Genomic DNA, 13711 nt, shown 5'->3' on the forward strand with positions numbered 1-13711 from the left:
AAAAGGAAAAGGGAGGAATAGTTGGATAGGGCTTTCTCAGTGATGAGGTATTGATTTTACAATACAAATTGAAGACAAGGAATATAAGGAAACATAAGAAAGGCAGACATGCAGACAGACAGGCAGACATACGGCAGACAGAGAGACAGACAGACAGACAGACAGACAGACAGACAGACAGGCAGGCAGGCAGGCAGGCAGGCAGACAGGCAGACTGGCAGGTTGTGGTGTGATAGAGACAACAGAAGGACAGATAAAGATCTTGAGTAAAGATAGACAGTGACAGAAAAACAAAGAGGGAGAGAGAGAGATAGTGAGAGACAAACCAAACCGGATCCAGGAAGTGGTCCACAACCCCTCCAACCCTAACAAGCATACTGCCTCACCCCCACCCCATCAGCACATACTGCCGCACCCCCACCCCCATCAGCACATACTGCCGCACCCCCACCCCCATCAGCACATACTGCCTCACCCCCACCCCCATCAGCACATACTGCCTCACCCCCATCAGCACATGCTGCCTCATCACCACCCCCATCAGCACATACTGCCTCACCACCACCCCCATCAGCACATACTGCCTTACCCCCACCCCCATCAGCACATACTGCCTCACCACCACCCCCATCAGCACATACTGCCTCACCCCCACCCCCATCAGCACATACTGCCTCACCCCCATCAGCACATGCCGCCTCACCCCCACCCCCATCAGCACATACTGCCTCACCCCCACCCCCATCAGCACATACTGCCTCACCCCCATCAGCACATACTGCCTCACCCCCACCCCCATCAGCACATACTGCCTCACCCCCATCAGCACATACTGCCTCACCCCCACCCCCATCAGCACATACTGTCTCACCCCCACCCCCATCAGCACATACTGCCTCACCCCCACCCCCATCAGCACATACTGCCTCACCCCAACCCCCATCAGCACATACTGCCTCACCCCCACCCCCATCAGCACATACTGCCTCACCCCCACCCCCATCAGCACATACTGCCTCACCCCCACCCCCATCAGAACATACTGCCTCACCCCCACCCCCATCAGCACATACTGCCTCACCCCAACCCCCATCAGCACATACTGCCTCACCCCCACCCCCATCAGCACATACTGCCTCACCCCCACCCCCATCAGCACATACTGCCTCACCCCCATCAGCACATACTGCCTCACCCCCACCCCCATCAGCACAACCCTAATGGTGCTGCTGCGGGAAAGAGTCGCACTCAACTTTACGTCCGATGGATTATGCATTACAATTACATTTATGCATTTAGCAGACGCTTTTATCCAAAGCGACTTCCAAGAGAGAGCTTTACAAAGCTCATATATTAATATATATTGATACAATATATTGTACAGTTAACTATGATTACCTCAGGGGCGTGTGGGTGCATAAAGTACCTGGAACACACATACACTGTGCAGGTTCCTCTGTGGTTACGGTTGGTGGGACTGGTGTCAAGCCTAAAATAAAGAGAGAGATAGAAATGCACAAGGGAGACAAAGCTTGGGGGAGCACATTTAAATGATGAAGGGATTAAATTGCCTCAGGGAAACAGGAGGAGAATGAAAGTAATGACGGATGAAAAACAAGAACAGGAACTAACAATCCAAACTTACACATAGGCATGCACACGCACACAGACACACACACAAACATACACCCGTACTCACAGGCACAAACGCAAGCTCACACACACACACACATTGCGCCAGTGGTAGAGCGAGGGACGTCGCACAGTGCAGAGTGGGGAAGAGGGAAGGAGAGCAGAACAGTGCAGCGGGACACAGAGCGGAAACACACACACCAGGACGTCTGTTGCATGAAGGTGAGTATAGGGCTCTTCTTACAGAACCTAAAAGTAATTAGGGGGTCAGGTGGCTAAGCGGTTAGCTAATCGGGCTATTAATCAGAAGGTTGCCGGTTTGATTCTCGGCCGTGCAAAATGATGTTGTGTCCTTAGTCAAGGCACTCTACCCTACTTGCCTCAGGTAGAGTGTCCCTGTACTTACTGTAAGTCGCTCTGGATAAGAACGTCTGCTAAATGTAAATGTAATTCGATTTTCAAACCTCTTTTAGGTCAGATATGTGTAGCTCTGCTAATAAGTGACTCAAGGCTGCTTATGTAATGTTGAACTATTGATAAACACTACCAGATCATATTGGCCAGACATACATCAATAGTTGATTGAAGAGAATGTTATGGTTTGAGTTCAAAGCTATTTCACTTTGTGTCACACAGACTTGTGCTGTGAGCAAGTCATTTGTTCCTAAATGGCAAAATGTTGTTCACTCCACTGTCAGGCTGGCCTCAAGGGCTGTGAAGTGACAAGGTGAACTGGGCACAATCACAGGGAGGTCATCTGGAGGGTATCTGGGAATGAGGAAATGATTTTGTGTGCAACATGATTTCATTCATGTAAAAGCAGAACAAGCTTGTGGGGAAATAGCTTCTTCTTGACAGTGACACCTGTCTGACTGTGACAAAATGGCAGTTCTCCCATTAACATAGAAGCAAATACAGGATGTGCAGTCACACAAACATTAATTTGCACTTAAGTGAGGGGGTGAAGCTGTGGCTAAGCTATTATCTACATTCATCCATGTAGCACAAACGAATGCTACACACAAACTCACTCCCCACACACACACAAACTCACAGTTTGTCTAAGAGCGCATGGAAGATGTGGTTAGTCTCAGACAGTCAAACTGAGGGGAATTTAATTTGGGAGGGGTGAAAAGCACCCCCAGCTTGTGATAGGTCAGATAGCTGTCTGACCTGACCACTTCCTGTTTCTGTTTGCATGCTTTGTATCTTTCTGTTCTCTACACTCCACTGATGACATTTATTCTCGGTGTATTTATTTCACAAGTGACTATTATGGTTGCGTGGGTGAAATAAAAAGAGAGAGAGAGAAAATGAATGGTGATGTGTTCTCTCTCGTGCTCACAATTGTGTTCCATTTACTGTGAACTTGTGAACTTGTAACAGTGCTAAATCAAAACATATATGCCATTAAATCATATTGAATTGAATTGAGAGTGATAAGGAGGGATGGAGAGATAGAGTGGGAGACGTAAAGTATAAGGCTCAGTGAATTATCTTCTATTGGGTACTGCATAAACATTCAGACATCTGCTCAATCTTAGTGCACAAGTGACGCTTCAATTTAAAATAAGTCTAATGAGCCAGTTGACCGAGAGACAAAGAGACAAACATAAAGAGAGGGAGTGAGGGAGAAAGAGAAATATAGAGAGCTTGTTACTAAGGGCGGAGAGTGCTTCATGTGCACTAAGGACAGGTGTGTCCTCACCTTGAGTGGCAGAACCAGGGCACTTCTGTTATGGCCAGCACCAGGGCATCTGGGAGTGAGTGTGAGTGTGTGTGTGTGTTAGAATGTTATGCCAAGTAGCCATGCATGCCAAATCTCCCGTCTGTCTGTCTGTCTGCCTGTCTGTCTGGCTGTCTGTCTGGGAATCTGTCTAGTTCTGGAAATCCTTCATGCTCAATTATGATTCCACAGCCTGCCTGCTACGGTAAAATACAGGACAGTTACTAAGCAACCCATCATCCCCTCAGGACTTGCAGGCACATGTATACACACACATAAAGGACACATGTCATCTCTCTCACACACATACACACATACACACACACACACACAAAGGGCACATAAGATACATTATTGTTGTCACCCTATGTATCTTACTCACACACAACACACAAACACACTCATACACGCACGTGATATTTGTTCCGCTTTCTAAAGCAAGCTACAGATGGAGGGTGAAATCTAACTACAGAACTACCAAAAAGCCTGCATGTCCCAGAAATGCTTTCAACTTTTCCACCTGTTCCCATTTATTATATTCCTGTTAACGCCACATCTGCTTAGTAAGATCACACAGGGTGTGCTTGTTATGCTGAGCTGCTCGTGCAATCAGCATGCGGTCTAGACATGGCGCAGGAAGATTGTCTCATCACTCAAAGAAGGCGTCTGAATCAAGCTCATTACTCTGCTTGCCATGGCATTGTTCAAAATATCAGCCCCTCCCCTGGTCTTGTCTGATGCCTGACACGCGAGGCAGATCATTCTTTAACTCAGAATCAGAATTAGAATTCGGTTTATTCGCCATGTATGTCATACAAACACAGAACTTACTGTGGCAGGGAGGTGCAAAACACTAAACATATAGGGAACTCCCCCTCCCCCTCCATTTCTCTGCAGTGCTAAAAGGAAAAGGGATTAGCAAACAAGGCCACAAGTGAGGAGACACATTGACCCACTGACCCCCATCCCCCTGAGGTTGTCTCATGGCGTTCACTTCTCCTTCATGTGAAGCTGTCTGTCCCAGAGTGCACACTCGCCCGCCCCATTCCACACTTAACCATCCATTCTTTAATCCTATCCCCCCAAACGACTACATGTATACAACCACTTCAAGGTCAGAAATCTCCACAAACATTGTTTTCAGTGAGTTCAGGAAATTCTCTGAAGTTTCATTTCCCTGAAGACAAATGTTTCTAATTATATAATATTTTATGTCTTGTCAACATCCATGTGTGTGAGCATGTGCGTTAGTATCAGTGTTTGTAACAGTACGAACAGTGTATGTGTTGGTGTGTATATCTGTGAAATCTGTGTTTATGTATCCCTGCCTCTCTTTCTCTCTCTATCTCTCTATCTCTCTCTCTCTGTCTCTCTCTCTCTCTCTCTTTCCCCCTCTGTCTGTCTCTCTCTCTCTCTCTCTCTCTCTCTCTCTCTGCCTCTCTCTGTCTCTCCGGGATATCCAAAAGCTCCCACTCCCACTGTTTATTCTCAAGATCCCCACAAGCTGTGGTCAGACTAAACTCCCACGGTTTAATGGAGGTTTCTTGGCAGAGCAATACTTTACCATGAGAGTGCATGTCTATATCTGGGTTGACCACGTAAAGTCTGCCCGTGCCTCTCACGGTTACTGCAGGACTGAGTGTGTGTGAGAGTTTGTGAGAGGAGAGGGAATAGAAGTGAGTGTGCCAAAGGGTTGAAGGGATGGAATGTCAGAATGCAGAAACTAGTAGCAGGACAACACGTGTGTGTGAGAGAAAGGGGGAGAGAGGAGGAGAGCATGTGTGTGCGTGTGTTTGTGTGTGTAAAAGGGTGATATCAGTATTTGAACTGGATGAGGTTTAATGCACCAGCAGGCAAGAAGTCTGGACTACACACCTGTGGTAGGAAAAAAAAAGAGATTAGTCTTTATCCAGCAGTCTAATCTGTGTTCAGAGCTGGACACCTGAGACTACAGTTTTGGGGAGTGTCTTAGAATGTGACCTCTACAATATTCACAATTGGTTTTTGACTTTTGATCTTTCCCTCACATTCGTACACAGCAATTCATTGTGTCTCCATTTCTCAAGGCCACAGCCATGCCCCAGTATCCTTGCAGCATTTTCTCGTTGGATTTCCTGGTGTTTCCTTGGGTTTCTCAGTGATTCATAGTGTTTCCTTGTGTTTTGTTGTGTTTCTGAATGGTTTCCTAGTGTTTTCTTGCTTGTTTGGTGTTTTCCCTCTCTATCTCCATGTGTGGGCATGTCCATCTCTCCCTCTCCCCTGATTCCTAGCTTTCAACAACACGAGACCTGAGTGTTATTCACAATCACTCATATGTTTGTCCGTTTTGGTGTTCCTTCCCTGCATGTCGCTTGTTGGTTTTGCCGTTTTTTTCTCCAGTGTTTTCCGAGTACATTTGTATTCTTTGTTTGTTTAATGAATCTTAATTATTCCAATCCTGTCGTTCTGCTTTCCTGCATTCAGCAGGCTCTCCATAGCTCCTTTTTCATTTAGTTCTCTAAAAGCTAGAGCTGTCAATTAGTTCTATAAAGAAAGACTGTCACTCCTTCCCTCCATCTCTCCCTGTCTCTCTTTTTATATCTCCCTCCGTCTCCCTCTCTCTCGTTCTCTCCTGTGCTGTCTGTGGCAAGATTTGATCTGGTGGGTGAATGATTAGAACTTTCCAGAGCTGTCCCAAATCCCAAATCCATTTAAGAATAGGATTCTTTGGAAAAACAAACACTCAGTTGCCCACGGACGCACATTCTGAGAGCACACATTTGGTTTACAAACACACGTCGGTTAATCAGTCTCACTCCATATTTCTGATATCTAACAGCAAAAGGAACCAATAGTGTCCTAGAGTAGTATTTCTACACAGCTCTGCATTTGACTGATTAAACAGTTAGTTTCTCTTTGTGTCCAGCAGGTGGGGTTAGGATCTCAATGGACCATCATCAGTGACATGGAGCACTGTAAGCCACCCACCACCAGAGGGCAATGTTCTGCATTACCAGTGGAACACACTGACCAGTCTCCAGCCTCAGACCACTCCCACTGTCCGAGAATCCCTAATGTGTGCTGACTGCTGATAAGCACATACACGAGACATATCGGGACAGAAACAAGATAAGACAGAGAACCAAGGAACAAGGGGTAAAACGTTGTATCTTTGCTTCTAGTTGGTCAGTATCAGGGTTCCTATGTTCTCTTGGAACCAATTCGTTTTCCAAAACAAAGACATTTCATAATGCCCCATGAGGTAATTGGAGCATAGGGCTGGGACGGGGAAACAGAGACAAAAGCTGATTAGAGAGTGGTGTATGATTGGTCCTTCTCCAGGAACCTTTGAGGATGCAGCTGTCTGTCATCATTCTGGGTGTTTTCCTGTCCCTCCTCATCCTGCTGACCATATTTGGCAACGTCCTGGTGTGTCTGGCGGTGTGTGCCACGCGACGTCTCCGCTGCCTCACAAACTGTTTCATTGTCTCCCTGGCCGTGACTGACTTGCTGCTCGGCATGCTGGTCCTGCCTTTCTCCGCCCTCCTCCAGCTCTCCAACGATTGGCCGCTGGGGCCCACCTTCTGCAACCTCTACATCTCCATGGATGTCATGCTGTGCACCGCCTCCATCCTCAACCTGTTGGCCATCAGTGTTGACCGCTACCTGGCCGTGACGGCGCCCCTCAGGTACCCCTCGCTGGTGCTGCCAAGGCGTGTCGCCGTAGTGATGGCGTCAGTGTGGGCGGTGTCGCTGGCAGTGTCGTTCCTGCCCATCCAGCTGGGCTGGAACACATCCAACGGCACCGTGCAGAATTTCGGCCCCGACGACCCAGAGAGGAAGTGCCTTTTCAGGCTGAACCCATCTTACGTCATAGTGGACTCCCTGCTCACCTTCTACCTCCCCCTGCTGGTCATGTGCTGGACCTACCACCGCATCCTGCGCATCGCACGGGCGCAGGCCAAACGCATCATCTCCATGCGGCCCAACTTCAACGGCCCCGCCGCCGCCACCACAGTGGTCTCCACGGTGACGGCGGTGGCGCTGCGCGAGCACAAGGCCACGGTGACTTTGGCGGCGGTGATTGGGGCGTTTGTGGTGTGCTGGGTGCCCTACTTCACCCTGTTCACCGTCATGGGGGTGCGAGAGCAGGCGGAGCCCCCGCCCGTAGCCTATCCCGTGGTGCTGTGGCTGGGCTACACCAACTCCGCCCTCAACCCCATCCTCTACGCCGCGCTCAACAGAGACTTCCGCTCGGCGTACGCTCGGCTGCTGCGCTGCGGCTACTATAGCACAGGGAGGGGCCGGCCACCATCGGCTCACCCGGGTATGGAGGGAGAGGAGAGGGCACACACAGAAATTCACAGATCCCCTTTTGATTTGCCCCAGGGTTCAATGCTTAGTGTGAAAAGACTTAAGCTATGTCTTTTTCTTCCTCTTCTCTTTCTCTGTAGCGGGGGAGGTGACCCTGCTGTGTGGACACACCCCCTCCATCTGCAGGGCGGGGCTAGGGGAGACAGGTATGTTGCTCCAGGACGTGAATAGAAGACCTGCCATGGCCACCTTCCAGCTCAGGAATGGGGCCAATGGCAATGACAACACCTCGATGAATGCCAGCCATAGGTACAATTTGCTCACTCAGACACACAAGTACACACACATAGATGTCCTTTATATCACCTCTCTCTCCCACCAGCTCGTGCTGAGGCAAGGCTGGTGTGTGACCAGAATGTACCAGTAGATCCATCCAGCATCCAGCCTGCATCCTGACCTGTGTCTCAGAGGGAGGCCAATGTGTTTGGGAGCAGATTCGGAGGTAGGAGCGTGAACATCCGTACGGAGGACACAGAGGCATGCTCCTTCACAAAGTGTTCTGACATTTGACAGATATGGGTCGAATCGAAATAGCGGTCGCCGTGTCAGACGAGACGGGTGGGTACAGAACGTGGGCTTGTGCATTCATGTGTGTCCTGGATCTTTCCAAGTCTGACCCTTCTCCTGCAGGACACAGCCATGCCAGCTGCAGGGGAGTCCACAACAGCAAGCTCATAGGACCAGGAAAACTGTATGCCATAAAGTAGCGAAAAAACACTGAGTAGCTGACGCATTGTGGATTTACTGTAACCTCATATGCAGGATGGAATAACTGGACGCTCTCACTTCCAGGAAGGAGAAAGTTGACATTTACCTGGGACTTGAGATTTCATTCTCCTTCATATTGACTGGATCTAATGTGCAGCTATCACATGACATAAAATCTGGTTCCCAATTTTTATTGAGTCAGGCTTGTTACTCCTCAATAATAGTTAATTGGATATTCCCTTTGGTATGTTGAGTTTCTCATTTTAGATCACAGGTATACTACACCGAACTGAAAAGTAATGAATTCCCAGTTGTTTCAAAGCAAATTACAGCAGAAAGGTCAACTATTGGTATTCATTTTGAAAACGCACACAAACACACCAATGTTCAATGCAACTTGAATAAAACCAAGTGGACAGCAGACGATGAATTCACTTTCATGTTATGATCTTATAGGCAACTGGGCAGGACCTAGGCCTATTAATTTGAAAGGGTTGGTGAATAATATTTAATTTATTTAAACTTGAGCAAAGCAACAGCACATACTAAAGGATTATACAGTACCTACATTTTGGACATTATTTTAACAAAGCCTCAATCAAGAATAATGTGATTAGCAATCCTATGACTCTTCTTTTTCCAGACTTGCTAATAAATGAAGGTACAATAACATGTTCTACGCTATTTGCAATCATTGTCAATTTCTAGATTTCAAAAACACAAACTGCAAATCCAAGTCCACACCAAAGACTTGACTTACTTCCAGGGACTGATGGTTTGATTGCTCATGAGACATTGCACACAACAAAGATGTACAGTATTCATTACAGTATACAGTGAAGGCATGTTGTTAGTCAGTGGATATCTATTTTCAGGACACAAACAAAGCCCAGGTTGCCTCTCGCTAATCCCACTTCATATAAATGCTTCACTAAGATCAGTAGGTCAGTAAGTTATTCACTTGTGACATAGTGGGAAATACATGTGTAATTGAATAGAATATACAAGTGTCGTTATATTATAATTCAGCCTGTGACATTACTAAGACTGTGCCTGCCTCATCAGTTTACAAAGACAGAACACAATCTAATGACACGTTGGTCTCTACACATAGCTCTCTCTCTCTCTCTCTCTCTCTCTCTCTCTCTCTCTCTCTCACACTCTCTCTTCCTCTCTCTCTCTCCTTCTGTACCTCTCACATGGACTCAAACTCGTCGATACGCTGTTTGGTGTTGCCTTGGCGGATCTTGCGCAGGGTCTTGTATTTGTCGCGGCCTGCCTTCACGTTCTCGGCGTGGATCAGGTCGTTGGGCGTCTTCTTGCTCTCGTCCCGGGTGCTGGAAAGCTCTGAGCTCAGGGCCTGTAGGAGCAGACAGACACACGGACGGACGGACGAAGGCACATACAGAGAAAGACAGGCACCGTCATGTATCCATCAGAACATGCAGACCAGACTTCTTCCTCCGTACGACCTCCGTGCTCCAAAAAGTACATTCAGTTCCATATATGAAGTCAACTTCATCAAATAGTGCCTGTGACTGTGGGACAGTGACGTCGGCAGGAAAGCGGATCACACAGATCCAGCAGCCTCTGACCTTCAGCCTCTTCTGTAGCCTCTCGTTCTTCTGGGCCTCCGTCACCCGCTCCTCCTCGCTGCGGTCTCGCAGCGTCCCCGGCGCGGTCAGCTCGGCGCTGGCCTCGGCGCTGCTCTCGTCCGTCTCGTCGTGCTCGTGCACGTGGGAGTCCTGGATGTGGACGCCGATCACTTTAGTCTTCAGCTCCTCTTTGGTCCGCTCCAGATCTACCTCCACCATGACTGCCTGCCAACACACACACACACAGCGCTCACAGTGAAAGGCTGCAGTTGGATTGGGCAAGCTGGGCACAGGTGCAAACACACTCACACAGGCAGCAGCATATCCAGTACCTGCATGCATGCACAGACACAAACACACATAGGCAGTAAATACGGCCTGCAATGAATACACACCACAACTGCCAGGTCATTCACACTGCCACTAAGCCGGTGATGTCAGATCACCTGCACTGTTCTCTCCCGTTCTCTCACCCTTTTCTGCCATTTCTTTGCCTCATCCTCCTTCTTCTTCTTGGCATCTTCCAGGCGGGAGATCTTAGAGGTCAGCTCGGCCAGCTCAGTGGCCTACACACACACACACATACAGGCGTGCACACACATATATCCACACAGATACATAAAGGCTTTAGAAAAGCCTGTCGTAAGTGCATTTGTGCGTGTGCGTGTGCCCGTGCATGCATACTTGCGTGTGCCTGAGCGTGTGCATTCTGAGCATGTCTGCGTGTGCGTGCCCATGTGTGTGCGTGTTCATCATATGACGTGGTGTAATGTGAGCGTGTACCAGGTTCTCCTGGTTCTTGACCTGGCTCTCTGACTGCTGCAGGAGGGAAGCCTTGGCGTCCTCTGCGGCCCGACGGTCCTTCTCCAGCCTCTCAGCCTCCTCCTGGGCAAACGTCCTCTCCCTCTCCAGCTCCAGGGCCCGGCGGGTCTGCTCCTCCAGCTCTGACACACACACACACACAGACACACGCCGACACATGAACACACATATCATACAGACAGAGATGCCCATGTGTAAGCACACGCACATCCGGTACATTCATATGAGGACACAATGCAAACTTAGCGAGATACATAGAAACAAAAACATCCTTGTTTAATACAAACAAAGAAAGCTGATAGAATCATATTTGTGGTTCGGACCGTCCTGGGCTCTCTTGGTCTGCTCCTCGATCACTCTCAGTCTCTGCATCAGCTCCATGGTCTCCATGGCGATCTTCTCCGTCTCCTTCTCAGCATTCTCCCGCTTTTTCTTTTCACTGTCCAGCAGGGCTCTGCCACCAAGCATTACAGTCAGCGCAAACACCTGACTAGTTCTCTCCTGGTTCAGAGTTTACCGAATTTACGGGGGCGGTGAAATTAAACTTTGGACTGAGTTTGACAGAATGTCTCTCAACTAAGAATGGGCTGGTGTCCAGTCTCTCTATGTTTCTCCTCCTCCCCCACAACCACCAATCTCACCTCTCCATCTGTCTCTTGTTCTTCTCCTCGCGGGCCTGGGCCTTCATCTGCTGCACCTCTATAGTGTCGGGCTTCCTCCTCCTCATGTACAGGTCGTGGTTCCCCATACACAGCGCCAGGATGCGCTTGTTGATCCGCAGACGAGGAGCGTAGAACACAAAGTCCTGAGGGACAGAGAATGGCGCTCATAAACAGGGCACAGAGTTCTCTTTCTGGAAACATCGAAATGGTAAGCATCCAAGATCATCCTGAATGTTTTATGGTGAATTTATACAGACACAGTAGGAGATTATAGATGAATGATTGCTGTAGAGAATTGACAGTAGACACAGATTAGGAGACTGAGTATTTTGTAAAAGTAACATTTTAAATATGCTAAGCTACACTGCCCTTCAACAGATTGTTTGAATACCGGGGCTTTCTTGTCGATGGGCTTAATGACAAACTTCTTGTCGTTAAAGGAGATGTTCCGGATCTCACTCCAAGGGAAGCCAATCTTGGGGGTCATCCTGGGGAAGAACGAGGTCGACAGGGGTTAGAAACACGTGGTCATGTTTTGAGCTAAACTGTGTCAGTGGCAGTCCATCCAGTACTTGTCGGTCTTCTCGTAGATGTTGAGGCCCAGGGCGTCCACTCCCAGCCACAGCTCTGAGCCTTTCTTGTTCTTGATGCTGAAATAGTTCACCCCATACATCTCCAGGTCCTGAGCTATCTTCAGGTACTCCACCATGGCGTCCTCCCTGGAGCAACAACACAGGACATGGAGACCGAGTCGCCGCCAGGAGACGACACGCTACCGTGTGTGTGTGTGTGTGTGTTGCTGAGCTACCTCAGCACTCCCTTGTGCTCCTGGTGCCACACCTGGATCCTCTCCTCCCATTCGTCCTTGTTCAGCTTGTGCTGCTCCAGAACTCTGGTTTGTCACAGAAAAATAGATGTCATGCATTATATATTAAACAGGATAAAGTCTCCCCTCCAGTGTAACCCTCCCCCCTCCCTACACACACACCTCTGTGGTAGCAGCTTGTCTCGGGTGAGGTATCCAGAGACGTGGTAGTCCTTCCGGTAGTCTCCATGCTTGGTCTGGACGGCGTAGGAGGCCAGCAGCACTGCCGTCTCGGGGGGACAGTAGATGTCATCGTTCAGGATGCCCTCCTTCACCTGGAACAGCAGGGGAAGTGGCTTCAAAGACTGTGTGTGAGAGAGAGAGAGAGAGAGAGAGAGAGAGAGAGAGAGAGAGAGAGAGAGAGAGAGAGAGAGAGAGAGAGAGAGAGAGAGAGAGAGAGACTGTGTGTGTCTGGTTTGACCTGAAGGAAGAAGAGTCGCTGCGTGGCCTCCTGGATTAGCTCCTCTGCAACGTCCTCAGGGTAGAACTTGGCTCTGAACTTGATCAGAAGAGGGCTCTCTCTCCTTACGTCCTGGGCCGTAACCTGGCAACCACCAGCAGACCCACAGGGACAGGGACACTTAGTCGTACGAGCTACCATTACAATCACGGTCAACCATCAATAGTACAGTTCCATTGATTCTTTGTGGTTTAAAATCAGGCAAAGTAAATCAAGTCAGACCGAAGGACCTCTCCATGACATGTGTTTCAGTAAATATTATGAATATGAATGGGACTGTATCCCCATTGTGCTGTATTCACCCTCTTGTTGAGTTTGAGCCAAGTGGAGAAGCCTTTACTGTCCTGGTACTGTAGGCCAAAGAACCAGGTCTCCCTCAGCCCGATCGTCTTCACAATCTAGTCCACATCAAGGACAGCAACAGCAACATAAGTGGTCAACCTCTCTCTCTATGTCAAATCAACAGACTTTACTGGCATGACAGAACATGAGGATGACTCTGTCCTACGCCATCTATCTGTCTGTCTATGGGTCCTTGAGGACTCCCTCACCTGGTCAAAGAGCTGCTTTCCGGTGGTGCTGGGTAGGATGGCAAACTCCAGCTCAGCGTCCATGGTGGTGACTCGAACATTTAGCTGTAGGAGCAAACACTGGACATGGACACACGTCCCGGGACACAGAATCGGCACACTCCCCAAGCTAATCACAAACACACAGTCTGCTTGAAGTTGAGCCCAAACAAAGCATCCTGATAAAACATGAATATTTGGTTTTATTGGAGGTAAAAGGCCAATAAATACGCACGTTTCTTACATTTTTTTGTTCAATCATCTGGATCATCCAATCACAAGAGGTTGGAGGGGACTACAATCAAAACACGAAGCGACC

General features: G+C 48.6%; 2 protein-coding genes across 8 annotated transcripts; one reads left to right on the forward strand and one right to left on the reverse strand.

Moving 5' to 3' along the window:
* The first annotated feature begins 1502 nt into the window (after nucleotides 1-1502).
* On the forward strand, nucleotides 1503-9057 carry hrh2a (histamine receptor H2a). 7 transcript variants are annotated; one of them, XM_047018382.1, is made up of 5 exons: nucleotides 1503-1854; nucleotides 6267-7664; nucleotides 7792-7857; nucleotides 8034-8153; nucleotides 8323-9057. In XM_047018382.1, exons 2-4 carry the CDS (start codon nucleotides 6692-6694, stop codon nucleotides 8105-8107), a joined length of 1113 nt encoding a protein of 370 aa, XP_046874338.1. In that variant the 5' UTR covers nucleotides 1503-1854; nucleotides 6267-6691; the 3' UTR covers nucleotides 8108-8153; nucleotides 8323-9057. The 7 variants fall into 7 exon arrangements, 5 of the variants coding, with proteins under 5 accessions (XP_046874338.1, XP_046874329.1, XP_046874307.1 ...); XM_047018373.1 differs by having other exon boundaries at nucleotides 8342-9057; XM_047018351.1 differs by lacking the exon at nucleotides 8323-9057 and having other exon boundaries at nucleotides 6267-6493; nucleotides 6680-7664; nucleotides 7792-7960; nucleotides 8034-8283.
* Nucleotides 8914-13681, reverse strand: LOC124466738 (moesin-like). Its single transcript, XM_047018556.1, has 14 exons — nucleotides 13637-13681; nucleotides 13375-13458; nucleotides 13126-13221; nucleotides 12785-12907; nucleotides 12487-12638; nucleotides 12307-12390; nucleotides 12071-12217; nucleotides 11890-11986; nucleotides 11478-11641; nucleotides 11160-11290; nucleotides 10819-10958; nucleotides 10488-10580; nucleotides 10015-10239; nucleotides 8914-9779 (listed from the first exon to the last, which is right to left on the reverse strand). The coding sequence occupies exons 1-14, from the start codon at nucleotides 13661-13663 to the stop codon at nucleotides 9615-9617; spliced, it is 1728 nt and encodes a 575-aa protein (XP_046874512.1). The 5' UTR covers nucleotides 13664-13681; the 3' UTR covers nucleotides 8914-9614.
* Nucleotides 13682-13711: the final 30 nt, after the last annotated feature.

The sequence above is a fragment of the Hypomesus transpacificus genome, chromosome 1, assembly GCF_021917145.1.
Source record: "Hypomesus transpacificus isolate Combined female chromosome 1, fHypTra1, whole genome shotgun sequence".
Classification (NCBI taxonomy): Eukaryota; Metazoa; Chordata; class Actinopteri; order Osmeriformes; family Osmeridae; genus Hypomesus; species Hypomesus transpacificus.

Coding starts and splice junctions, on each gene's coding strand:
- LOC124466738 (XM_047018556.1), bottom strand. CDS start 13,663: ATGATCCAGATGATTGAACAAAAAAAT. Junction 13,222..13,374: donor GAAAGCAGCTCTTTGACCAG/GTGAGGGAGTCC, acceptor GATGTGGACTAG/ATTGTGAAGACGATCGGGCT. Junction 12,218..12,306: donor GAGCACAAGGGAGTGCTGAG/GTAGCTCAGCAA, acceptor TTGTTGCTCCAG/GGAGGACGCCATGGTGGAGT.
- hrh2a (XM_047018351.1), top strand. CDS start 6,692: ATGCAGCTGTCTGTCATCATTCTGGGTGTTTTCCTGTCCCTCCTCATC. Junction 7,665..7,791: donor GCCACCATCGGCTCACCCGG/GTATGGAGGGAG, acceptor CTTTCTCTGTAG/CGGGGGAGGTGACCCTGCTG.